Raw genomic sequence first — 27,187 nt, 5'->3', positions numbered from 1 at the left:
CCATGCGGTAGGAGGCTTGCACAATTCTCATCACACTCAACACCTTCCTGCAAGCTGTCTTACCCCGCATGAAATTTCATTACTGACTTCTCACACAACCCTTTCCCGCTACAACAACTTCAACCCTGCAACCCTTCTCCCTTTACTTAGTGACAAAACTCCTCATGACTGTCTGACCCTGACTGATCAGTTATTAACCCTTAGAGCTGACTTACAAGAAACCCCTGTTGCTAACATTGAGATTTCATGGCTTACTGATGGTTCTTGTTTGAAAAACGGCAAAGGAAAATATTGTACTGGGTATGCAATCATCTGCTCCTTTGAAGTAACTGAGGCAGCTCCACTGCTGACCGCTACTTCAGCCCAGCAGGCAGAACTCCATGGTTTAACTAGAGATTGCACCCTAGCAGAAGGTAGAACTGTGAATACCTATACAGATTGTCGCTTTGCCTTTAGGGTAGCTGATGACTTTGGCATGCTTTAGAAACCAAGAGGATTCTTAACCTCAGGGGGAAGCCAGATTAAGAATGAAAATTGGGTCAATAAATTGTTGGAATCGATCCAATTTCCATCTGTCCTAGCCATCATTAGGGTACCTGGGCATCCAAAATTAAATTCAGATGAAACCAAAAGAAATAACTTGGCTAATCGGGCCACAAGGACAACTGCCTTACAAGCCACCAAATCTCCTAGGAGTCATTTCCTGTGCCTCCCTGTTGCCCAATGGTCTAACCCTATGACACTGACTCCTTGAAATAACCACTGGAAATTAAAAATTCCCCCCCAACATGGGACATAACTTTCTGGGACAGGTCCATCCCAGCAATGTGAGACAAAGCAAATCTGTAAGTTGATTGGCAATGCTTTTAGAGAATGATCTTGATCAAAAGGGGGATATGTGACATAAGATGGAGTCACTTATGTCAAGGGGTTTTAAAATGAAGCTGGAAGGCCACTCAAGAGGTGGACCTTATGCCTGTCTCACCAGGTGGAACCATAAACGTATGAACTGGGCCACACCACAGATAGTCCAAGAACTCTGCAAGAACACCTGCAACTTGTCACAGTAATGAACTCTTACCTCCCTCTAATGATAGCCTTAGCAATCAATCATGTTTAGTCAACTAGGTTCTGCCTTCAGCTCCAACTAAAATTCTTTGTAATGCAAACCTCCCTTCTTTACCATTAAAAACCCCTGACTTGGGCTTCCCTGGTGGCACAGTGGGTGAGAGTCAGCCTGCCAATGCAGGGGACACGGGTTCGTGCCCTGGTCCAGGAGGATCCCACATGCCGCAGAGCGGCTGGGCCTGTGAGCCATGGCCGCTGAGCCTGCGCGTCCGGAGCCTGTGCTCCGCAACGGGAGAGGCCACAACAGTGAGAGACCCACGTACCGCAAAAAAACAAACAAAAAACCCCCCAGAAAACCCCTGACTTTTATTCCCTAACAGACACTGTTCAGATTGATACGCAAATCTGTGTGTACCGAATTGCAATTCTTTGATCCCAAATAAATGCATTGTGTTTGATTATTGCCTCCTAGGTTTCTTCAGGTTGACAAGTACAAGGAATGAATCTGTACTACCCACATCAGTCTCTTGGTTTTATCAATGTTAAATTTTAACAAACCAAAGAAAATGTGCCATTTTTGCTTATTTTTCTCTCCTCAAAAAAATCCCTAATATCATCTGCTAAGCTGAACAACTGTATCTGTGATAACCTTTTTTTTTAATTGAAGTACAGTGAATTTACAATGTTTTATTAGCTTCAGGTATACAGCAAAGTGATTCAGTTATACATTCTTGTTTTCAGATTCTTTCCCATTATAGGTTATTACAAGACATCGAATATAGTTCCCTGTGCTATATAGTAGGTCCTTGTTGTTAACTATTTTATACATAGTGGTATGTATATGTTAACCCCAAACTCCTAATTTATCCCTCCCACTCCCACTATCCCCTCTGGCAACTATAAGTTTGTTTTCTATGTCTGTGAGTCTATTTCTGTTTTGTAAATAAGTTCATTTATATCATTTTTTTAGGTTCCACATATAAGTGATATCATACGATATTTGTCTTTCTGTCTTTCACATAATATGATAATCTCTAGTTCTATCCATGTTGCTATAAATAGCATTATTTCATTCTTTTTTATGGCTGAGTAATATTCCATTGTGTATAAATACATCTTCTTTATCTATTCATCTGTTGATGGACACTTAGGTTAACTTCCATGTCTTAGGTATTGCAAACAGTGCTGCTATGAACACTGGGGTGCATGTATCTTTTCAAATTAGAGTTTGCTCTGGATATACGCCCAGGAGCGGGATTTCTGGATCATATGGCAGTTCTATTTTAATTTGGCAAGGAACCTCACTACTGTTCTCCATAGTGGCTGTGCCAATTTACATTCCCATCAACAGTGCAAAAGGGTTCCCTTTTCTCCACACCACTATTATTCCTTTTCTCCACAGCATTTATTATTTGTAGACTTTTTAATGATGGCCATTCTGACTGGTGTGAGGTGATACCTCATTATAATTTTGATGTGCATTTCTCTAGTAGTTAGTGATATCGAGCATCTTTTCATGTGCCTGTTGGCCATCTATATATCTTCTTTGGAGAAATGTCTATTTAGGACTTCTACCCATTTTTTGATTGGGTTGTCCAAATTGTCCTTTTGATATTAAGCTATTTGTGTATTTTGGAAATTAATCCCTTGTTGGTAGCATCGTTTGCAAATATTTTATCCCAGTCCATAGGTTGTCTTTTTGTTTTGTTTATGGTTTCCTTTGTTGTGCAAAAGATTTTAAGTTTAATTAGGTCCCACTTGTTTATTTTTGTTTTTATTTCCATTACTCTCGGAAACGGGTCCAAAAAAATATTGCTGTGATTTATGTCAAAGAGTGTTCTGCCTATGTTTTCCTCTAGGAGTTTTATAGTATCCAGTCATACATTTAAGGTCTTTAATCTATTTTGATTTAATTTGTGTATATGGTGCTAGAGGAGTGAACAACTATATCTGAATGTGAGAGTATTCTCTTCATTAATAAAAATAATTAACAGGGAAATCTAATACAAAAGTGACCACAGGCATATGGGGTCTCATATTCAAGGAACTTGAAAAGAAAGATAAAAGAACACACCCTTGAATCTACTTTTGGTCACAAACTGTTTCCTGGTACATATGTACCTCTCTATATAAAGTCAAATTCTAACAATGAGAACTATTTAACTACATTTTCAGATTCAAAAGATTGCTACAAACTCACCTCATACACAGCAAGATCTATACCTGCATAAGGTATGATGCCTAATAAATTGGGAACGTAACCTTTGTAAAAAGCTCCCATGCCTTCATGTTTCAAAATCTTCTTGGCACAATCAAACATCCCAGAGTATTGTCCAGTTTTGCCTACAGCGAGCCTGGTTTTCAGAACCTGGTTATGAAAGAATATAATGAATATTATTATTCACATCAATGCTATCATCACAGAATTCAAAAGATGTAACTTTACAAAGAACAAATATCTAGCATATATTGTCACTCAAATGACTGTCCAGTTTGTTGATGTGTTCTCTCTCACAAATTATCTCTCTTAAGGGTCTAAGACCAGAGCCAAGAAGATTCCTTTTGCTGTAAAGATGATCTGAATTAGGGCAGTAGCAGAGGAAATAGAAGATCATCTATTGACATCTTAAAAAAATTGTGATGTATTAGATATGGAGGGTGGGGAAAATGGTAGTGTAAAGGATGATCCCAGTGTTTCTAGCTTGGAACTTGGGATGGGGCCAGCAGAGAAGAGGGAAGGTGATGCTATTAACTGAGATGGAGGATATAAGAGGAAGCCTACGTATTGAGTTAGGATATTTTTTGAGGGGTGTGTGGAGTAATATGAACAATCATATTAAGATGCCTGCAAGGAAAGCTATATTAATATGCATACCACAAAGGTGAAAACTAACAGTATTTCTTAAGTCTTATCAGTTACTGAAAAACGCTTTGTCATATCAATAAAGATATCCACATCTACAATATTATTCTTGCTCTAAAGCAGGAGTTGGCAAACTTTTTCTATAAAGTAAATATTTTCGTCTTTGCAGGACTGAAATACCAGGTCTCTGTTGCATATTCTTTGGTATTGCTTTTTTGTTGTTGTTGTTTTTAAACCACCTTAAAAAGGTAAAAATATAAAAACCATCCTTAGCTCAAGGGTTGTACAAAATAGTCCACAGGTCCATGGTTTGCTAATCTATGCTCTAATAAAAGGATGTCCAGTTAGGATTACCACCAAATTCTAAGGTTCCATTACGAACTTTATGGTACAGAAACTCTTTGGAGAGGAATGGGTGCTATAATTCTTATCAACACTATGGGAGCCAGCCTCCAAGATGGCCCCCAACTATCCCTGCCTCCTGGTATTCACACCATGTGTAGTCCCCTTCCACACTCTACCAGGGGCAGTCTTTATGACCAACAGAATAGAGCAGATGTGACCAAAGATTGCAGCTTCTATCTTGGGTGCTCTCTTTGATAACTGATTTGGAAAAACCAGCTACCATGTTGTGAGGATACTCAAGCATCCTATGGAGAGGACCCTGCAATAAGGAACTGATATCTTCAACCAACAGCCAGGAAAACCTGGCAACAAACACGTGAATAAGCTTGAAAACAGATCCATCCCCAGTTGAACCTTGCAGTGACTGCAGCCCTGGCTGACACCCTGCTATAGGCTGTGAGAAACCCTGAGCCAGAGGAACCCAGCTAAGCTACACCCAGGTTCCTGATCCACAGAAACCGTGAGATTATATATACTTGTTGTTTTAAACTGTTAATCTTGGGATAACTTGTTACACAGTAAAAGATAATAATACAAACACCGTTAGTGCAATCAGACTTCACAATGGTACTTACCTCCATAGGATAAATAAGTGTCTGTGCAGTTGCTCCAGCCATGGAACCAGAAACGAATCTCTCAAAGGTTCCTACTTTTTGTCCTTCCTCAGTAAGCAACTTCTTGTACTGTGTAAATAAAGTTTTAAATGCACATTAATACCTGCTACAGAATGAATTGTGTTCTTTCCCCCCCCTTCCCCCTCCCCCCCACAAATTCATATGTTGAAACTGTAACCTCCAATGCGACAGTATTTGGAGCTGGGGCCTTTGGGAGGTAATTATGGTTTGATCATGAGGTGGGGCCTCTCTCTCTTTCTTTCTTTCACACACATGCTCACTCTCTCCCTCCTTCCTTCCCTACCCCTCACCCCTCTCTCTCTCTCCCCCCAACATGTATGCACCAAGGAAAGGCTATGTGAGCACACAGTGAGAGGGTGGCCATCTGCAAGCCAGGGAGAGAGCCCTCACTGGAAACTGAATTGGTCAGCACCGTGATGACAGACTCCCCAGCTCTAGAACTGTGAGAAATAAACTTCTGTTGTTTAAACAATCCAGTGTATGGTATTTTGTTATGGCAGGCCAAGCTAAGACAATACAAAAATACAAATCAGCTCCTAGAAATCAATTGACAATATGATGTTTCTCAAAATGCACATTAATTATTAATTGTTAATGCACTGCATTAACAATATCTAACAGAAAAGCAAGGTTTGAATGCTAATACATTCAGTTTACTGGACAGTGATTTTCAAGTTAGAATTCCACAAAACACAGATGATCACAGAGGGGACCCGGTAGCTCCTTTGCTAAAACAGATTCATCACAACATTCTTCCTCAGATGCACAGGTTAATAAAGTGTTCACAGTTTTAGATATTTTCCCCATAGTTTTCCTTTTTTTAAGCTGAGTTTATTTTCACCAGTATAAGTAAAACTAATAAATATGTGACAAATATTAACAAAACAACTTAGAAAAACAGTTTTTGTAGGTAATACATTTAACCATACTAACATCTCGACCCCAGAGCCCGCCTGGCCCACCAGTACTGAAGCAACCGACATGGCTGATCTGGCCAAAGGGGGAAATCTGGCACAAATGCAGCCGAAATACCGATAGGGCAGGATGTTAACATCATGGGCTCCACAGTCAGGCAGACCTGGGCTTGAACCCTAGGTCTATGTGGCCCTGAGCAAGTTTATGAACATGTCCACATGCAGTTTCCTCATCTGTGATAACCCCAGTTTCACGGGGTTGTTGAAAGACTTTGATCAGATAATACACGTAACACAGCACAGCGCTGGGCAAATGGCAAATGTTCAGTAAATGTTATTGTTGTTGTTGTTGTTATTACTAATATATTCAATATTGTCTTTCTACAACTTGGAGAGAAAATCTCTGTCCGAACACAGACTGTGGTTATAAGCCAGGTAAACCAGATTCCTTCTCCTAGAAATGTGAGGTGGGTCTACAGGTATAATTAGGCACTGACACCTGAGGGAGAAATGGATAAAGCAATAGAGAAGCAGACACATGGAGAAGGGACAGGTCAGTGAGGCTCCACTTTCTGCACTTCCTGAGGCTCCTCCCCTTAATGCCACAGGCTCCTCCCCTTAATGCCGCAGGCTCCTCCCCTTCATGCCGCAGGCACCTCCAGCCTGCTTCCCTGAGCCAGCCAGTCTCTGTTCCTTGGGATCCAAAGAGCCCAATGCAAAAACACAGGAATACTTTCTCCTAGTAAAACTGTGTTTCTCTGCTCATGATAAAAATTAAATATATTATGATTTCACAAGTTCCCCAAATAGCAGATATCTGCTTACCCCCAAAGATCAATGTTTCCACAGGCTCCATTTCCTGAACTGCACCAGAATGTTAACCAAAACTCCCTTCTGCGTAGGCCCTATTGATTTTCCTGCATGTCAGATTATCATAATCATTAAATATAATTTATTGAAAACCGTCCTGCATATGAACAGGAACCTCAGAGACATCGTTTACATAGTGTACCCCCATCCCAAAAGCACCTATCAAAAGTATTCTTTAGTGATTGGTGAATAAATATTTAAAGTGTAGGGGTTTGGGGCTCCTGCACCCCAGAACATACAATGCACAAAGGTAAGAGTTGAGGACAGAGAGCCTGTACAGGGTTAGGCAAAGGGACAGGTGCTTAACACTATGTCACCAAGCTTAATTCCTACCCCAGAAAGGAGGTAACAGTCACAGAGACTTTAAGTGGCTTGCTCAAGGCCACAGAATTTGACTTTCTCAAAGATGACTTAGCTGTGCTCTCAAAGCCAGCCTAAAATCCTTTTCAGGATTTTAATTTTTCCTTCCTTTCCTTCTCTCTTTCTTCCTTCTTTTCTTTTCTTTTTTCTTTTCTTTTCTTTCCTTCTCTTCCTTCCTTTCTTTCTTTCAATTTTCTTTGTTTCTTTCTTTTTCTTTCTTTCCATCCGTCCTATCTATCTCAACTCTCTCTCCATTTGTTTGAATACCATTTCAACCTTCTCCATTCTCCTCCAGCTTCCAATACCGCTTCCTCCCTCATTCTCAAAAAAAAGTCCTTTCTTGGGAACTCAAGGAAGAACAGAGAGGCCACCAGGCAAGGATATCTTGGTATTCCTGCCCACTTCCCACAAAATCACCCACATCCACTTATATCTTTTTCTTCCCGAGCTGACATGAGAACAGTCCTCCACACAGTCAAAGGCTAATCCTGCCAGCAGACTGGTTAGTACCTATTTCTCCCCCAGCCCCTCCACCCCCCACTCCCTAGTCCACACACATACTTCCTCTGAATACCTGCTGCACGTGTCGTCAGTCTCTCTCACTTATATTTTTTAACCTCCTTCTTTGTATTGACATGCTTCCTTTAGCCATAGGCATGTCATCAAAATGAAACGTATCAAAACCCAACATGCTTCTAACCTATCACTCTCTCCCTCTTCTTTTCTCCTTCCCTTCACTGAAGTCAAGCTCCCGACAAAGGTGTCTACTGTCCAGTTTTCTTCACCTCCTGTTCACTTCAGCTCATTTCAATTGGTTTATCATCTCATTACCTCACTGAAACATTTATACCAAGCTTTCCCGTCTTGGAGCTGGTAAATTCTGGAAGATAAACTGTTTATTGTATTTAGTACCCTGCAGTATTTGACCCTTCGTGGAACCCTCTTCTTCCTCTGACTTCTAGGCCGTCACTTTCTCTGGATTTCCTCCTTTCTCTTTGGCTTCTCTTTCTCAGTCTCCTCTACAAGTTTCTCCTACTTCTCCCTGGACATATCCCCAGAACTGTTCTCATTCTATAAGCCTTCCTGAGGGCTCCATTCCAAAGGCTTTTCACCTCAATCACAACCTCCCTGTCCTACTGGACAGCTCCTTGTACGTGTTACAGAAACAGCTCAAACCCAGCATGTCCAAAATGCAACCTGTCGTTTTCCCTCAAAATCAGTTCCTCTTGTTCCTCTTATTGTGTTCTCTACATACTTAGTTGCTCAAGTTAGAAACCAGAGTATCACCCTTGATTCCTCTTTCTCACCTCTACATTCACTCAGTGAGTTCTGTTGTTTCTATTTCCCAAAATAGTTTTCAGTTCATTTCAGTTTTTCTTCAATCACTACAGCCGTCTCCTTATACTGGTACTCATTTCTTACCTGGATTCCTGAAATATTTCCTTAAATAGTCTCCCTGCCTCAACTACAGCCTCACTCTCTTCCAATACCTCTTCACTCTTTTTCCACATTGATCTTTCTTAAATGTAAATACACTTATTCCACTTCCCTACGTAAGATGCTTCAATAACCCCCTCACCACATTCAGGATAAAATCTAGACTCCTATCACATCTGGCTCCTGCCTATCTGTCCAGCCTGCTTTCATCATCATCTTCCCGGACACACACTCCACTACACTTAAGCCCAGTGGACCACCTTCAGCTTCCTTAGTGAGTGATGCTCTCCTGTGCCAACATTTCTGTCCACAGGCTGCTGCTTCTGCTCAAATACCCATCTTCCCCTTCATCTTAATGGACTTAAGACTCACACTCATTCAATGAGGATTTATTGGCACTGGGCAAGGTGCCGGGAACACACATCTGAAAACAGATCCTGCCTAAGGAAGCTCACAGTCTCCTTAAGAAGAGAGATAAGTACTGAGATCATCAGAATTCAGTGTGAGAGTGCTAACAGAGGGAAACAAAGGGAGGAAATAACTCCCGAGCAAAGTCTTGAAAGATGTTCACCACCATATGACCTATAGGAAGAGGAATGGTGTGTGTGTGTGTCACTGGAGTGGGGGGTGGGGGAGGGATGACTGTAAAGTACCCTTGGGATATGTAAGCGGAGATGCACAGATATGCAGTGCTCAGGTGGATGTGCAGGTATAGAGATGAAGAGAAAAATGTTAGAATGGAAAGCAGTTAGAATGCAGATGGCAGCTGAAACCATGAGAACACAACACCGTACTGCCACCCTGTTCCTGATCCAATTGAACTGCTATGGCAATGAGGACCCAAATGGACCGCAGCTTTATCCCATGTTGATGTATTTAAGAGAGCTACGTACCAGGCTGAAAATATTCTTTTCTTCGTTTTCTAAACTATTAGTTATTCAATGAACAAGACCTACCTGAATACAGAAGTGAGCTAGTTAGGTACTCTGGGAAATTTGAGAATATATATGGCATAACATTTATGCCAAGGTAGTTTACAACTCACTGGGAAAAACAACGGGTTTTCCATATCCGATGGAAAATTGGATATTCTGTAAAATAGTACTCTAAGGAAACCAGGCAGGAGAGGCATCAGTTTTGGTTAGGATGCTTAGGAAATGCTTCTCATAGGAAGCTGGGCTTTGGACTTAAGAGAACCCTGAGGGATGAAAGGACCTTCAGCAGGGGGCAGAAAATAGACAGGCGTAATAGGTCCCAGAGACCACAAGAACACTATACCACACTGTGCAGAGAGCTTTCTCTTGATATCTAAGAAAAGTGAGCATGCAGTAATTAAATATTGTGAAGAGGCCTGAGAAAGGAGCCTGGCTGGATGCCTGTTGGTAGTGTTCAAGGTAAGATTCTGCTAAGTAGCATAAAGTATAATAAATACATTTGCTTGCAATAATACAGACTTTCAAAAATATTAACTTCCTGCATATGGAATAATGGTTTTATACTTGAGTACTTATTTATTTTAGGGTCTGGTTTTCCTATCATAAAATCCAAGTATGTGATCAGAATAACCTACAGGTATCTAAAATGCTAGCCCTTACTAGTCGTGATATGTATCCTCGAACGTTCACAGAAGGAAAATATACTTCCCAAAGATAAGCTGTAATTAAAGTCATGGAGGCTACATTTTCTTCAATGTTTTCTTTGCTTCTCTATTTCCTAAGCCAAGAAAAAAACACCACTAGACTTTGTAATCTTCTCAAGAGTCTTCTGTTGCTCAAGAACAAAATGTTCTCCAAAATTATCAAAAATCTATTTGAAATAATACAAAATATAAGGTGGGATTCAATTTCAAGGTTCTTATGGTTAACAATGATGGAAGAAATATCGGAAAGAATCATTTTGTGCGTGCTTAACTAGACAATTCTGCTAATGACAAGGAGAAGCCAAACTCTAAAATCCACTACTGTATTTCCTCTTAACACCAAGTTATGCTGAAGCAGCATCCTAATATCTAAGCATCCTAAACAATCTAAGTCAACAGAGAAGTTGATTCAGAGGTAAATGCATTCATTCATTTACTCATTCACTCACTCATTCTACACTTACTGAGCACTTATCACACGCCAGGCTCTGTCTAAATGCTGGAGTGCACAGAGAAGAAGCCAAGCCCCTGCCTTCATGGAGCTTTCACTCTAAATTCAACTCAATTTTATAGCAATGTCAAATTACACAAAGGACTCCAACTTAAAAGTTTTCCTTCCAGATGCTGGATGGGGATACTTTCACAAAAACTTATGTGAGTGTGCAGCTTCTATTCTGAATTCAAAATGAATAAGCTAAAATCTTACATTTCCTTTAAGAGCTACTTAGAAAAAAACACAAAAGTCTTTTTAAGTAATATGAAATTCAGAATCCCAGAATTGAGTCATAAGGGATCTCTGAGGTTATCTAGTCTAATCTCCTATAAGAGAAATTCCTCATGGAGTATATGTGGAAAATTATCATGTATTAAAATAATAATCTAAAAAGCATTGTATGATAATTGTTATTGAATCAGTTTATTAACTCCCCTTTGATAACAAATTCCACAGGTGATAACTATTACCTGTTCATATGCCCAGAACTTAACAGCTGTCTCAGGAGCAATTTTAATGACATTTGTACCATTTCCTCTCCAAAGTGAGCGGATACCTCCCTCTTTCACCATCTGTCGAAAGCCGCCATATATGTTCATTTTCTCTGATTTTGAACCATGGACCTAAAAACAAAAGCAAAACGATATTAATACTGGTGGGATGTTATTATTACTATTTCTAAAGTAACCATACAATCCACTCTCTTTTCTTCAGTATTATTTATTACTGCATGAAGATGTATTTGAAAATAGACTATAGAAGGCTGAGAAAATATATAAGGGGAAGAACTATTACCATCATTTTAGAAGCCTGACTCTGAATCTAAAACTAAGAAAAATCGTAACCCTCAGTGTGGGAAAGCAAACAGAGAAGGCATGATCAAAAGTAAAATTATGAACAATGTTCGTAAGATAAAATGAACCAACTTATTATTTATTAGGCTATGGAACACCCTTTGGAACATGAGCAAGTTCAGTATAAGAAAAATTAGAAAAATATACTGAATGTAATATATTATCCATTATCCCTCCCCCTGAGAAGTACTACTGACTTGAAATATAAATGGGACTCAAAACAATCTGGATGTTATGTTTATCAGAGCCATAGAGAATAGAATACACACAGCCTGACACCAAAAATAAAAATTGTAACTTCTACAGCTTATCTCGAAATCTCATGTACCAACTGCCTAACCCAACCCAGTGAATACTGATGAATTACCTGGCTCATACTACCGATGTGATAGTTGTTTAAATAAACTAGACCTTATGCTTGCCTCTATATAAAACTGATTAAATCTAATAAACCAAAAGTAATTAAAGAAGTCAGCTATTCTTCTGATTGTTTCTGCTTACACAAAATGAGTGACTACTATTAAAAAAAAAAACCAAGAAGGGAGGAAGGGAGAGGCTGAAGACTAAAGGTCAGCCATGAGGGCAGTATGTGATCTAGTCACAATAAAAACTCTGGACACCAAAGACTCAGGTGAGCCTCCTTGGTTGGTGTGCAACTCTGTGCATGTTGTCACACGCCAATGTCAGGAAATAATACATTCTGACTCTCTGGGGAGAAAACAACACAAACTCTGCATTTGGTACTTCCCTGGAAGCCCTATGCTCTTCTTTCCTTGGCTGATTTTAATATATATCCTTCACTGTAATAAACCATAACCATGAGTATAAAAGCTTCCAGTGAGTTCTGCGAATTAATGAATCTGAAGGTAGTTTGGGGAAACCCCTGAACTTTCAGGAACAGAAGTCTAAATATATCCATTTTATTTTAAATAAACTTCACAACAAAATACGACAAAGGAAAAGATGAATGCTTATTCAAGCTCTCTCAAAGTCAATTTACTATTGTTCCTAAAGAAAAACATACAGGCCGATTCCCTCTCCTTTTTTTTTAAAGCAGTATCTTTACCCCTAAACATATTTTGAGATGTAGGTACATTCTCAATGGATGCTGGTTTAAAATATTGTCATAAATCATTTTGTACAGAAATCTAATGGCAAATATAAAAAGTGCTGACCATAGGTATAACAACACAACTTTTAAAACCCTTTTTTAAGCAGCTAGTATATTCTAGCAGGGTGTTCCAGCCTACCAGGCATTTTCACATACCTTACATTATTTAATTCTTACAACCACCCTTGTTAGATATTCCTATTCCCATTCTAGAATGAAGGAAAATGAGGCCTCAGGGGTTTCCCATGAGCTTTAGAGCCAGAAATACTCCATTCCTTGTCTAATTTGTTGTAAAGGAAAAGTTATTTAATTCTCTGAGCCTTGTGTTCCCCACAGATAATATGAGGATAAAATCCCCCCATGCAGGGTTACTAGAGGATTAAATGGGTTACCATAACGAGCACCAAATAAATATTAATCCTTTCCTTTCCCTCTTTCTTTTCACTCTGACCAGCCAAGCCTACACTGCTAGTAAATAGGAAAGTCAGCTTATAAACCCAGGTCTTTCCTGCCAACATCAGCTTTAGAATAATTTTTTAAGTTACATCCTTGTTTCAAGATTCTAGATTTCAGAAAAACCCTCTTTTGAGAAAGAACATAAAATACAAGGAAAATATAAGTAATTTAAGGAGAACCCTACAATAATGGCTAGAGATTTCCTTTTCTAATTAAACATTTGAATAGTCACAGAAAGCCAAGATTAAAAGTTCATCACACACATGTACCAACAATTTAAGGTTTGGTCAAACACTGAAAGACTTAACATGGACTGAATTTAGGATTAATAGCAATAAAATTGAGAGATTTCTTTTTAAAGGTATGACTATCACTGTGAAATTTTTAAACTTTTTTCAAAGCACCGTATTTCTCATTGTTTCAGGATATTTGGGGCAAACTTAGACAGAAGATCGCAAAGCTCACCTGCATCATGACTTTCAGACGATCCAAAGGGGCAGTGCTTGTTCGAGAGACGGCACCAGCAACACCTCCTGCCAAAAGCTGCCTCCACCACTGCCCCGACTTCTTTTCATCTTCCGTGAATTCATCTGGAATAGTTAAACTATCTCCTATGTCAATACCCTGTTAAAATGGAAGAAAGAGCCCCAGGCTCCATCAGTTAAAGACAGATCATTCCAGAAGGTTTGCTTCTTTGAAAGAAGAATTACATATTTTATAATTAAGATCAGCTTCAATCCTTAGAAAGTACTATACTGAACCAATCTGAGCATATAGGCAATTATAAGTAGCCTATTCACGCTAAATGAAGTACAGTATCAGTCCGCAAGAAATGAAAATTAACAGTAATTACAAATTTACAAAACCAAAAATCACAACTTTTTTCTTAATAGATTCAGAATAACTTTTCTCTTCTAGGTCTAAGTCAGAATGAAAGAGCAGCATTTGATCAGAGGTAGTGAATCCTTAGCTACAGAAAGAAAACAATTTGTCAGTTCTTCAAAGATACACACTTTATCTCAAAATTATATCCACATTATACTTGATAACATGATATGTGCTCTAAAGATGTAAATAAAAATTAAATTAAAACTGTAATTTGAGTACCCCTAAACTCATTTCCTATATAGACTGTCTGTAAATATTTTTATAAATCTGACTTGTCATTTAAACCATGCGATAGATTCTATATAAAATTTAGCTTACAGAGAGGTATTGTTTAAAATGATCTACCTTCCAATCTTCTCTAAATATTACTATAGGTTACAAACATAGCTTGACAGAAACAAAATTCTATAATAATATTTTTACAACTTTATTATCTAAATGATTCTAGTGTAAAAGATTTTATAGGTAAGACTGTCAGGGTAAGGAGCTTTGCTATAGTAGTAACCCTCTATTTCTTCATTTTACAGTCAATAAAATGGATACATGATTGTAGCCTCAACTATTACTATCTCCAAAGATACAATAAGAATTTGATTATGTAAATATGACTTCACATAAGTATAAAATTTATCAAGGCAACTGAACTACAAATATAGTATTATTTTATACTCATAGTTGAAAAGGCATTAGTCACCAATAATTCCACAATGCTCTAGGTAAGTTTAGGCATTGTTACTAGTAACAATGTGAACTCTAGGCTTCATTTAGTGCATATAAAATGTACTGAAATCCAGGAATATGTACAGAAGTCAAGCCCATTAGAAAAATAAAAATTCCTTCAAAGAGTTCCCACTGTTTTCAGGAACAGATTGCAGAATGAAATGAATTTCATTTACCCCAGGATATTTCAGTAGGTTATTAATGTAATTTAATTAAAATTTGAAAGTTTAGAAGAATACAGATGGATAGGTGTGCAATACTAAGCAGATGAGCCAAAGATATTTTAACCTTCCATGATTATTATTATAGGTGCCTTAAGCCAGAGATAAATGTAGGTGGTTGACTGAACAAGCAAGTTTCAGAAGGGATCTTTGGTCATTATCAACCACAAGGTACTGAGATTATTTAGGCAATATATTATCTATAAAAAGTAAAAGCCCCAGGACTTCTCTGGTGGCACAGTGGTTAAGAATCCTCCTGCCAATGCAGGGGACACGGGTTCGATCCCTGGTCTGGGAAGATCCCACATGCTGCGGAGCAACTAAGCCCGTGCACCACAACTACTGAGCCTGTGCTCTAGAGCCCACAAGCCACAACTACTGAGCCCATGTGCCACAACTACTGAACCCCGCGTGCCTGGAGCCCATTCTCCACGAGAGAAGCCACTGCAATGAGAAGCCCACGCACCTCAACAAAGAGTAGCCCCCGCTCGCTGCAACTAGAGAAAGCCCACCCGCAGCAACGAAGACCCAACACGGCCAAAAATAAATAAAATTAATTTTTAAAAAAAGCTTTAATATACTCTGAGTATACACCTAACAGAATACATAGAACTCTACAAGTTAAAGAGCTACTGAGACAGGTACCATGGCCCATAAGTGTTACAGAGTGCTCTTGGATGATAACCATACCAACTGCTTACAGCTCCAAATAAGTATAAATTAATACATAAAGCGTACTCACAGTAGAATGTTTCCAGAAACGGATAATTTCCTCAATGTCTGTAACAGGGTTAAATAAGAAGTAGTCTCTCCATTCATTCCAGTCCACTGTCATTGTCCCATCAGCATCGATGCTGAAAATAAAAAGAAGCTGATTAAAGAACAAAATAAAATGTATAAATAAAACTAACATTATTGGCCATGATGCAGAATGACAGTTTCTCTTCCAACTTAATATTCTTAAAATGTTTTTGGAAAGAGCAACAAGCATTTGATGATCTGTTTTAATCATTTAGATAAAAATAGACCCACAAATTACAGGTCTCACTAAAGGCTACTTTTGGTGCTCTGTCAAACTCCAAGTCAATGAGCTATCAAACACTAATGCTGGAAGATAAAATTGCGGGGTAGCAATGAATGAAATTTATGATCCACTTTTTCTTACACTGGCTCAAGAAGATAGTTCTTAATGTTCTATTGTAACATTTGGATGTGACTTCAGAATATACTCAAAATACACTAACAATTTCCTTCTCCAATTTTCTCTAAGCTAAGAAAATTACCAATGATTGTAAAACATAAAATCAAACTTGGTGATTGGGCCTTCTGAGTCTTAAGAAATCCTGGTACCTTATCTTCAACATTTAAAATTAACATATTAACATATGTTAATTAATTAATATGTTAACATATTGTAGCCATTAACTTTTTGCTTATTTTAGTAGGTTCTTGGCAATAATGTCATTTGTACCTGTTTATTTTCCTAAAAGCAACTTTAAACTGCCCAGGATTTTGATAGTTTTGTTCACTACTGTAGACCCAGCATCTAAAGTGGGCAGTACAAAGAAAGTGCTCATTTATTTATTGAATTAATGAATATATCTGAAAAAAAAGTTTTGGTGTCTCCTCTGAATTTATTCTACGACTTGTGTGAAAGTGATGCATAAAGATGGCAGTCAGATAAAATGCTATTTTCAGATATTTATGATTATATTTTCCAGTGTCACTTTTAACTTTGATTGCATACATGAAGTTACACTTAAGACTTTCAATTGTCCCAGCACACAGGTGTTAACATTCCATATTTGCATAAGAGTCCTAGTTACTACTGATGTTTATGACATTATTCTTCTGGGTTAAAATATTTATAGCTCTATTTTTTAATCACTATTTGCTATTTTAATGCAATTGTTTATTGTCTGACCCTACCCCTCAATGCCCCACACACGCATGCAAGCATCCTCCACAAGGCAAGGATTTTTTATTTTATTCACTGATATGACCAAAGTGTCTAGAACAGTTCCTGGCGCAGAGCAAATATTTGTTGAATGAATAAATGAATTCCAAACTCTGCAGCTTAAAGCTACAGAACACTTAGTGTTGACAAACTTCTTAAATATAGTCTCACTGTGGGTTTAAATTGTGTTTCTCTTCAACTTACTAACAAATTTGAGCATCTCATCATATTCATCTGCTATTCATGTTTTTCCCCTTGTGAAATGCTTGTTCATATCTTTTGCCCATTTTTCTAATGGGTTGTGTCTTTTTCTTAAATATGTATAGTTCTTTATATAGTTGATTTAATCCTTCAAGTTATAAGTTAGCAAGTACCTTCTCTTTGTCTTTTCATTTTATTTACAGTGTCCATGAATAGATGCTCTTAATTATAATACAGCTGAATTTATCAATCTTTTCATATATGGTTACTGACTTCTGTATTTTTTTAAAATAAATTCTTCCCTATACTGAGATATAGACATTTGCTTCTTTTTCCTCTAAAGGTACTGCAGTGTAACTTTCACATTTAGTTTGATTTTTTTTAATTGAAGTACAGTTGTTTTACAGTATTATGTTAGTTTCAGATGTACAGCAAAGTGACTCAGTAATATGTATAATTTTTTCAGATTATTTTCCATTATAGGTTATTACAAGATATTGAATATAGTTCCCTGTGCTATACAGTAAATCCTTGTTGCTTATCTATTTTATGTATAGTAGTTTGTATCTGTTAATCCCATACTCCTAATTTATCCTTCCTACCCTCCCTTTCCCTTTTGGTAACCATAAGTTTGTTTTCTATGTCTGTGGTTTCTGTGCATGGCGTGAGGCAGGTACCCAACTGTATTTCTGTCTGCATGGATAACCAGGTGCACCAGAACAATTTATTGCATAGTCTCTCCTTTTCCCAGGGATTTGCAGAGTTACTTCTCTCATGTGACAAATCCCAAATACGGATGGGTCTGTTTCTGGGATGGTATGTTCCACTTGTCAACTTGTCTATCTGTGTAGCAATACCACTAAGTCTTAATTATAGCTTATAACAACTCTTTGATATCTGATAGGGCAGGCCCCCAGCTCCTTAGGGTTCTCCAAGAATGTCTTGGTTATTCTTGGGCCTGTATGGTTTCATTTTTCTCTAGAAATGTTTCATAGCCCAAATGCTGGGGCAAAGAGAACAACTGAGAGGGTGATTCAGGATTGGGGGAAAGTAAGTAGGAGTGGTGGAAGGAATCAATCAAGAGGAGATTGACGGACTGGTGGAAATGAAGGGGCCAGAGATCTGTAAGTCAAAACGCAAGTACCATAGGAGCAAGACAGTGTAGAATCTGGAGGAAGAAGGGTCAGAAGGTAGGATACAGGTTTTTAAGACTTCAGACGAGGAGTGAAGTCTGAAGTCTGAAGTCAGACGAGGAGTGGCTTCAAGTTATGATACAATCCTGAGAGGGAGTGGGCTGCTGAAGCAAAATGGAATAAAAGTCTCAGGTGTGTTGAGGAAGGCAAGGAACACTGACGCTAGAAAGAGGAGTCACCGGCACGAATACTGAAGTTTCCTAGGACTTAAAGAGAAAATGACTACTTGACAAGGGCCACAAGGTCCTCAATAAATGTGGAGAGGGAACTAGAGATAAGAAAATTAGAGGAAAGAGGGATGGATATGAAAGCCTAAATGGAAAATGGATTTTACTTGAGAGCGGAAGATAAAGATACATGAAGCACACATGTTTGGGAGCGACTGCCTACCTATTTCAGCTACTCCCCACCCATATCGTCTACTGAAAAAGTAGAACTAGGAGGCTGTATTTCAACCAAGTGATTCCTTTTCTCATACTCTGATGACTCAGCCTCAGCTGTTTCAATCAGCACCTTTCAGACTTCTCTCCCATGAATTCAGTTTTGAGTATACTAAGAGACAGTGAAACGGCAGAAAGGAAGCTGACATTTGGAGGTATTACGAGTCACACTGATGGCTGAGCACTCAAGGGAAGGTCCGTGATTTCCACTACTGAAAACACAATCCGATTCTGCCTTTTAAAACACTGTGAGATAATAGAAAATATATAACTTGGTCTCTGTTCCCTGTTCCTGGCAAGAGCCCCTAAAGCCCTTGTAATTTCCTAAGTGATAAGAGCACTAGGGCATCTTTTGTTCTAATAAGGCAACTCTGGGTGGGCTCCTGGATGGCTCCTGGATGAGGGCTGGTCACCAGAAAAACCAAGTCATGATTAGAAGCTTGGAATTTTCAGCCCCTTTCCCACCCCCACCCCACCCCAATTCTCCAGAGGGGGAGAGGGACTGAAAAATGGAGTTAATAATTGAGCATGCCTACATGAAGAAGCCTCCATAAAAATCTCAATAGCACGGGATTTAGGGAGCTTCTGGTTAGAAAACACATCCATACACTGGCAGAGTGAAACACCTAACTCCACAAAGACACCTGTGCTCAGGACCCTCCCAGGCCTCTCCTTACGTATCTTTTTGCCTGCCTGTTCATCTGTATCCTTTATAATATCCTGTAATAAACTGGTAAGCATAAGTAAATGTTTCCCTGAGTTGTGTGAGCTCCTCTAGCAAGTAACTGAACCCAAGGGGGAGAACGTCACGGGAACCTCTGATGTGTAGTCAAGTCAGGCAGAAGATGTGGGTAATCTGGGTACCTACTACTTGCGATTGGCATCTGAAGTGGAGAGCAGTCTTGTGAAACTGAGTCCTTAATCTGTGGGATCTGACACTACCTCCAGGTAGAAAATGTTAGAATTGAGTTATGTTGTAGGACACCCAGCTAGTGTCAGCTAGAATTGCTTGTTGTGGGGAAAAAACCCCACATATTCAGTGACCAGAAGTTTCAGAAGTGAAGTGTTTTGTGTGAGCGATAAAGGAGTCACGTAAAAGGGAAAACAGAGCTGCTTCTACTGCACCAGCCCTGGGGCCTTGAAAGAGTTTTCCCAGTCCTACACTTTAGGTATATGTATACACACAAAATGAAAAGCGAGAAAAAGGGGAGAAAGATATTGAAAGTACATAGTGAGGAATGGTAAGGTACAAGGATTTGTTTTAAGCCACACTTACAAAGGCAGATCTCTAATACAGGATACTAAAAGTAAAAAAAAAAAAAACTGTCAATAGAGGAAGCGCTTACCTTTGAAGAATCAACTCTGCTTGTTGTTTAGAAATAGTTAGACCTAGTATCTGGAGAGACTGGACAATTTCAGAAGCCTCAATTTTTCCTTTAAAAAATAAAAATTATAAACTTAGAACTGATAAGGACCTTAGAAATCACGAATTTCAAATCCCTCAGTTTATAAGGGAGAGGCTCGGACTGATTAAGGTAAAATTGTGAATTTAGATGAGCTATAGATTTGCTTAAGTACATATTGCAACACCAACTCAAATTTCAACAAATATATTAAACAAATATACACACATTATTTCACTCAAAAGTCATAACAGCCTTGTAGGTAAATAATGACATTCCATCTAAAGAAAAGACTGAGAGCGTACATGGCCTTACCAAGAAATGACATTAAGAAGCAGCAGAACTGAGATTCAAATCAAGATACTCTGACTTCGAGGTAAATTCAATTAAGCTAGGATCTATTAATTTTAAAGCATGCATTTCTACATTTTAATAAATGATTAAGCATTTATTATACATAAATATGTAAGGCACTGAGTTAAAAGAAAGTAGAAAATGACTAAATGAAGCCAAAGAGTGTGGAATATTCTTTTGAGAAATCTGGCAATAAAAATAAAGCAGGATAGTAGGATGATGGAAGTAGGAAAATTATTATTATAAGAGCAATTAGAGCATGTTGTAGAAAGGAGAAGAATCAGAAGAGAAGAAGAAAGAGAAAACATAAGCAATAAATGTCAGATTGCGTTTCCCTCAAGCATCCCACAGACCCATGAGGATCCTAAGACTAAGATGCATGGAACAGGTAAACAAACCAAAGGGTCTGATGCCAAACCAGGATTAACAGCAAAGTTCTCCAGGTAAAGAGGAAGACAAAAATTACTGTTAGTGGTGAAAGGAAAGACTCCCTTTAAGGGAAGGACTTTGAAGGAATGACAGGATTTGGAGAGACTTCTCCCAGGGAGAAGAAAGGAGCAGCACGAGAATCTGGACAATGTAAGAGCAGTTAGAGGCGTCACCCTGTTAGCGATGAAATTTTTCAAATACCACTCTGAATAATCTCCTTTATGGCTGCACTCTCAAAGAAGTACAGTTGATTCTCATTATTCACTGTAGTTACTTTCTATAAGGTCACCATGAACACAGAACTAAAGAACCGAACCGCTGTTCCTAAGGGAAATACAGGGTTAGGCTCCTGTGCCTCTGGTCACAATATTCTCATCAACCAATCAATACAAAACCTTGTTTTCTGTGTGTTTCTGTTTAAAGACACCTTGCTTAATATATATTATTGACTCATAAACATTGAATTCATGGTCAACAGCACTATAACTCATGCCTGAGTGAAGCTTTTCTGACACACCTATTTTCTTCCAAAGGCACGTCACAGCCTTCCCACATTTAGGAACACTCGACAGCATTTCAGCACTGTTCTTGGGAGCCATTGCAAATAGTGAAATCATCAATAAAAAGCATAAAAATGCAAAACACATGGCACCAAGTAGACTGCAGAAGGACTTGTTTACAATAAAAAAGCTAAAACAAGAACGCAGCACATCGCCTCTTTCTATCTCAGCTTTAGAAATGTGCTCACCAAGAAAATGAAATTTGTGGCTGCTCGGCGCAAATCCATGAATGACTGCAAAAGCGCTGTGAGTATTGATGTGGGGGTTATTTGTGGAGTTAAATTTTAGCAAGTAGAAAAATTCTCAAATACAGAATTCATGAATAATGAGGATAGACTGTATATGCTTTGCTTTAAGAAAGTCTAATAAACAAAAGTATGAACCTGTAATGAAAAAGTGTTTTTAAATTACAAAAACAAGATAAACTGAGGGGAAACTGTTTGTATTTACTACAAATTTCATCTTTAACACAACATTATAAATCAACTATACCTCAATAAAAAATAAAAATATTTCACCTTTAATTATTTCTTCTGGTTCATTTAGAATTTTCTGAAATGGACCATTGATAGTGCATACTGTACATACTGAACAATCAGCCTCTACTTATCTGGAGATGATCCTGAGGTAACTTCATCTCCCGCTACTGCCTGCCCTAACACTATATAGACAGTCCCTTCTCTGCAGCTGAACTTTAGAGGGTTCAGGGTGGGATGAAAGTTTGTGGGAAGAAATAAATTTGATTGTAAGAATTGAATTTTGCTACAAGATTGGACTAAGGTAGACTTGGAACATACAATGTAAGGTTTATGGGTGATAACAAATATTCTAACAGTACTACTTTCCACCACAAACTCAGCTCTTCCTGGCCAAGTCACAGATTTGAACGATCATCAAAACCATTCAAAGGGTTTAGTTGTTTCTTTGTTTGAAGGAACTTGCCTTGAGTCTAACTGAAGTTAATGTTCAGTAAAAATCAGGGATCAGCAAACTATAACCCTCTGGCCAAATAAGGCCAGTTGCCTGCTTTTGTAAATAAAGTTTTATTGGAACACAGCCATGCCTACTCATTTACATATCATCTATGACTGTTTCTGCACTGTGACAGCAGAAATGAGTACCTGCAACTGAGATCACACAGCCCACTAAGCTAAAATACTATCTGGACTTCTACAAAAAAAAAAAAGTTTGCCTATCCCTGGTATGAACCATATTTTCTCTCAATTTATTTGTTTAACTTGTTTCTTGAATAACAAATCTTGAATGAAATGGCCTTGACCACTCATGCGTGGGGAGGGGTCTGAGGCTGCATTATACATTTTTATTTTATTTTTTTATTTTACATTTTTTATTTTTTTGGTACGCGGGCCTCTCACTGTTGTGGCCTCTCCCGCTGCGGAGCACAGGCTCTGGACGCGCAGGCTCAGCGGCCACGGCTCACGGGCCCAGCCGCTTCGCGGCACACGGGATCTTCCCGGACCGGGGCACGAACCCGTGTCCCCTGCATCAGCAGGCGGACTCCCAACCACTGTGCCACCAGGGAAGCCCTGCGTTATACATTTTTAAAATAAATGCCCTCTTCCTATCAAAGGTTGCCTCTGGTGATAAGGGTTTGATAGCTCTTCCCTTTCTCCTACAGTGGCCCTTACTTCTTGCTCCACATGACTGGGACTCTAACTCCAAGCTATTAATCTAAATAGAAAAACTATAATCCCAATCAGAAGGTATATATTTAAACGTCTATCTGCTATTTTCTTTTTTAACTTTCAGAATCAGAGCATCTTCTTTGATCACACGTAATTCTTTCGAAAAGACTATCAAATATAAGATAATCTGAAAGTTGTTTAAATTTTAGAATATATAATACTCATGCTTAGTATGAATAAAAATAACTCTGTTGCTCAGAGAGCAAAAAAACATAATTATTATTTTTAACCCATAGCTTTAAGTCAAATCAGTGTAAGGTTCCATAATTAATATTTTACAAAGGCCCTACTCACAGTTTATGATTCATTAGGCAAAGCTACATATAACTTTTCTTCACTAAAAACATTCTATATAAAAATCACATTACTAAGAAAAACAAGTATTAACACAATAATTATCATCTAAAAATAGACTGACTAAATATACATTGTTTTAGACTTTTGGAAGCATGAGATGTGCTTCTTCATAGCTGGTGATAAATAGAAAAGAAAGACACACCATCATTATTTTTGTCCAAACTCTTAAATGCCAATTTCATTTGTTTCTCATGGTCTTTAAGGTACTTCATAAATTCTTCAAAATCCAGCTTTCCATCTTTGTTGACATCACCAGTAGTAAAAATTTTCTACAAAAAAGAAAAAAATTAGAGATATTTTTATATGGGTTAAAAATACTAGATGTTTTGTATGTCAAGCAGATTGGCTGTTTTCCTATTAAGACTTGTATTTTATAAATCCCAAGATAGAAGACAAAATCTTGACCTAAATTTAAATGTTTAAAATAGTATTTTTCCCTTTAATTTCCAAAATTAAATAATCTTTTCCTAAAGATTATTCTTATAAAAAGCTGTCATATCAAACTGTCTATCTCTATTAAGAAAAAACATTCCTTTTGAGAAAGAAAGAATATATTATTTCACACAAATATATGTATTGATATATACACACACATAATATATATATACATAATATATATGGGTACAATATATAAAATTGATAATACTATATATATAATTATATGAATACAACAATATATAAATTGATACTATATATATACACATATAATACTATATGTATTATACATACACATATGTACATGTATAATACTATATATTATATATACATATGTACATAATAAATATATACATAACACTATATATGGACACACATACATACACAAGATAAATGTATTACAGTAATCCCAGGTTGGGTTAACATATTTTTTTTAATCTTGTAATTCACCACAGTAACAGAATAAAAAAGAAAAGTCATGTGGTTACCTTAATAAATGCAGAAAAACATTTGATGGATTCAATATCATTTGTGACTAAAAATTCTGAGCAAACTAGGAATGGTGCTTCCTCAAACTAATAAAGCGTATCTACAAAGAATTCTAGCCTTTTTTGTTTAAACTAGTATGACTAGGATTCTCTTATCTGCAACCTAAATGCCATCAATTATTACTTAGTTTTAAAAGCAAATACATTTGTAGTGTCACTAAAAAATAATTATTGCTATTTAATTACTTTTACAAATTAGACTGAGGATGATTTTCATCTGGAAATTATTTTCTGATTACTCCACACATACACTGAGATTTGCATAATCCAAGAGAAAATGTCACAGCATTCTGGGGCCCCATTTATGTACTGAAGTTTCATCTAAGAAGTTTATATCTCGGTCAATGAAAATAACAGTGAACAACTATCATTTTAGAAATTACAAGTTAAAGGACATCTCTAACGCTATCTTTGAACAGTCTGATTTTTTTACCCATATTTCATTAGCCTTTGTTACGGTAAATAAAGATTCCCAGAGTTACAACTGTCTAATGACTCTGACTTTTGAGTTTTCTTGCCTGTTCCCTCTGTGGAAATAAAGACCAGTCAGAGGAGAAAAGGAAAGGCTGTTTATTCTGAGATTACTATAGCAAGGAAGTCAACCACTGTCACTTGTATTTTGGCTCAAAGGCAGGAAGAAGAGTGGGAAAGCTTCATAGTAGAAAAAAAAAAGGAGTTTTGGGGTGTGCCCTGATTGGAGACTGTTGGCCTGGGAAAACTGTAGGTGGGCTAAAGCAAAAGTGGGGCATCCTGTGTGATTGGTTAGGGGGGCATATTTGGCTTTTTCTGGTTGGTCCTAAGTTGGAAGCAGGGACAAAAATTGGGGAACATGTCAGTTATCAATTAATTTCTGGCCATTTGGGGCTGACTGTTACACAAGTTATTGTTTAGCTTCCTGGACTGTCACTAGAGATAGCATTCTGGCTTCCAGTAAGTCTGACTTACAGCGGGTTGGCTTCCTGGATTTTTTATTATAAACAAGGTGTAGTTTTCTGGGTAGGTCTTAGGTCAAAGTTCAAAATTTTTTTAATTGAAATATAGTTGATATACAATATTAAGTTAGTTTCAGGTGTACTACATAGTGATTTGACATTTGCACACATTATGAAATTCAAAGTTCAATTTTAAATATGGTCTAACACTATTTGCATATTCAGTCTCTCACCTTTCACAGCAAAAAAACAAACCAAATCAAATATCATTCAAAAAATCTGTTATCAGAATAAAAAGTTGTATCTTTTCTTTCTTAGCAGTATGTAAGTACCATTTCTATATTTAAAAAGTCAATTGAATTCTCAATCTATATAAATAAACTTCTACTACGGAATCTGGAGACATGGGGGTGAAAACTCACATCAAAACTTCCTAGAGATGTCACCATCACCTGAGGAAAAGCCACAGCAGTTTCCCTGAAATATACGGTTCTATGTGGCTGGTGCAGAGACTGCCAGAGTTTTGATATGTGAGACATCATCAGTCATAAAAAGCCTTTATATGGCTCACACCACCTCTTACCAAAAACAAAAGACAAATATGCAAAAAAATTTGTTTTGATAAAGAAGAAATGTGTTTTAAAGCGTTAAACTTGTTTATGGCATAATCCTGAATTTCTTATGAAAGGTTAGTTTGTATCAAATAAACAAATATCAATACAAGTCACATGTGAAAATCTAAGTACAAGAGTAGCTTTAAAAAAGCATGAAGGACGTTTAGGTTTAAAAGGAAAAACACAATTTAAAAATCCAAGTAGACTTCCAGGAAGATGGCGGAAGAGTAAGACGCGGAGATCACCTTCCTCCCCACAGATACACCAGAAATACATCTACGCGTGGAACAACTCCTACGGAGCACCTACTGAACGCTGGCAGAAGACCTCAGACCTCCCAAAAGGCAAGGAACCCCCCACGTACCTGGTTAGGGCAAAAGAAAAAACTAAACAGAGACAAAAGGATAGGGACGGGTCCTGCACCAGTGGGAGAGAGCTGTGAAGGAGGAAAAGTGTCCACACACTAGGAAGCCCCTTCGCGGGTGGAGACTTCGGGAGGCGGAGTGGGGGAGCTTGGGAGCCGCGGAGGAGAGCACAGCAACAGGGGTGCGGAGGGCAAAGCGGACAGATTCCAGCGCAGAGGATCGGGCCGACCGGCACTCACCAGCCGAGAGGCTTGTCTGCTCACCCGCCGGGGCGGGCGGGACTGGGAGCTGAGGCTCCAGCTTCTGTCGGAGCGCCGGGAGAGGACTGAGGTTGGCGGCGTGAACACAGCCTGCAGGGCGTTAGTGCACCGCGGCTAGCCGGGAGAGAGTCCGGGGAAAAGTCTGGACCTACCGAAGAGGCAAGAGACTTTTACTTCCCTCTCTGTTTCCTGGTGCACGAGGAGAGGGGATTAAGAACGCTGCTTGAGAGAGCTCCAGGGACAGGCGCGAGCCGCGGCTAAAAGTGCAGAGCCCAGAGACAGACATGAGACGCTAAGGCCGCTGCTGCCGCCTCCAGGAGGCCTGTGTGCGAACACAGGTCACTAGCCACACGCCCTTCCGGGGAGCCTGTGCAGCCCGCCACTGCCAGGGTCCCGGGATCCAGGGACAACTCCCCCGGGAGAACGCACGGCGCGCCTCAGGCTGCAACGTCACGCCGGCCTCTGCCGCCGCAGGCCCGCCCCACACTCCGTGACCCTC

The 27,187-nt window shown here is 38.5% G+C and overlaps 1 protein-coding gene across 2 annotated transcripts in view; it reads right to left on the bottom strand.

Annotated features, from left to right (window-relative positions):
* Positions 1 to 27,187, bottom strand: part of SLC25A24 (solute carrier family 25 member 24) — a 57,948-nt gene that overhangs the window by 14,933 nt on the left and 15,828 nt on the right. For both annotated transcript variants that reach the window (XM_004263109.4, XM_033434257.2), the window contains exons 2-8: positions 23,677 to 23,803; positions 20,072 to 20,159; positions 15,677 to 15,788; positions 13,571 to 13,729; positions 11,155 to 11,307; positions 4,912 to 5,019; positions 3,269 to 3,436 (exon numbers count right to left, since the gene is read on the bottom strand). In XM_004263109.4, the coding sequence (XP_004263157.1) occupies positions 3,269 to 3,436; positions 4,912 to 5,019; positions 11,155 to 11,307; positions 13,571 to 13,729; positions 15,677 to 15,788; positions 20,072 to 20,159; positions 23,677 to 23,803 (915 nt within the window). The remainder of the gene's footprint in view (positions 1 to 3,268; positions 3,437 to 4,911; positions 5,020 to 11,154; positions 11,308 to 13,570; positions 13,730 to 15,676; positions 15,789 to 20,071; positions 20,160 to 23,676; positions 23,804 to 27,187) is intronic.

Source organism: Orcinus orca, chromosome 1, assembly GCF_937001465.1.
Source record: "Orcinus orca chromosome 1, mOrcOrc1.1, whole genome shotgun sequence".
In the NCBI taxonomy this organism is placed as follows: Eukaryota; Metazoa; Chordata; class Mammalia; order Artiodactyla; family Delphinidae; genus Orcinus; species Orcinus orca.
The sequence above is the reverse complement of the archived record's forward strand: the minus strand, read 5'-3'. Positions and strand labels throughout refer to the sequence as shown.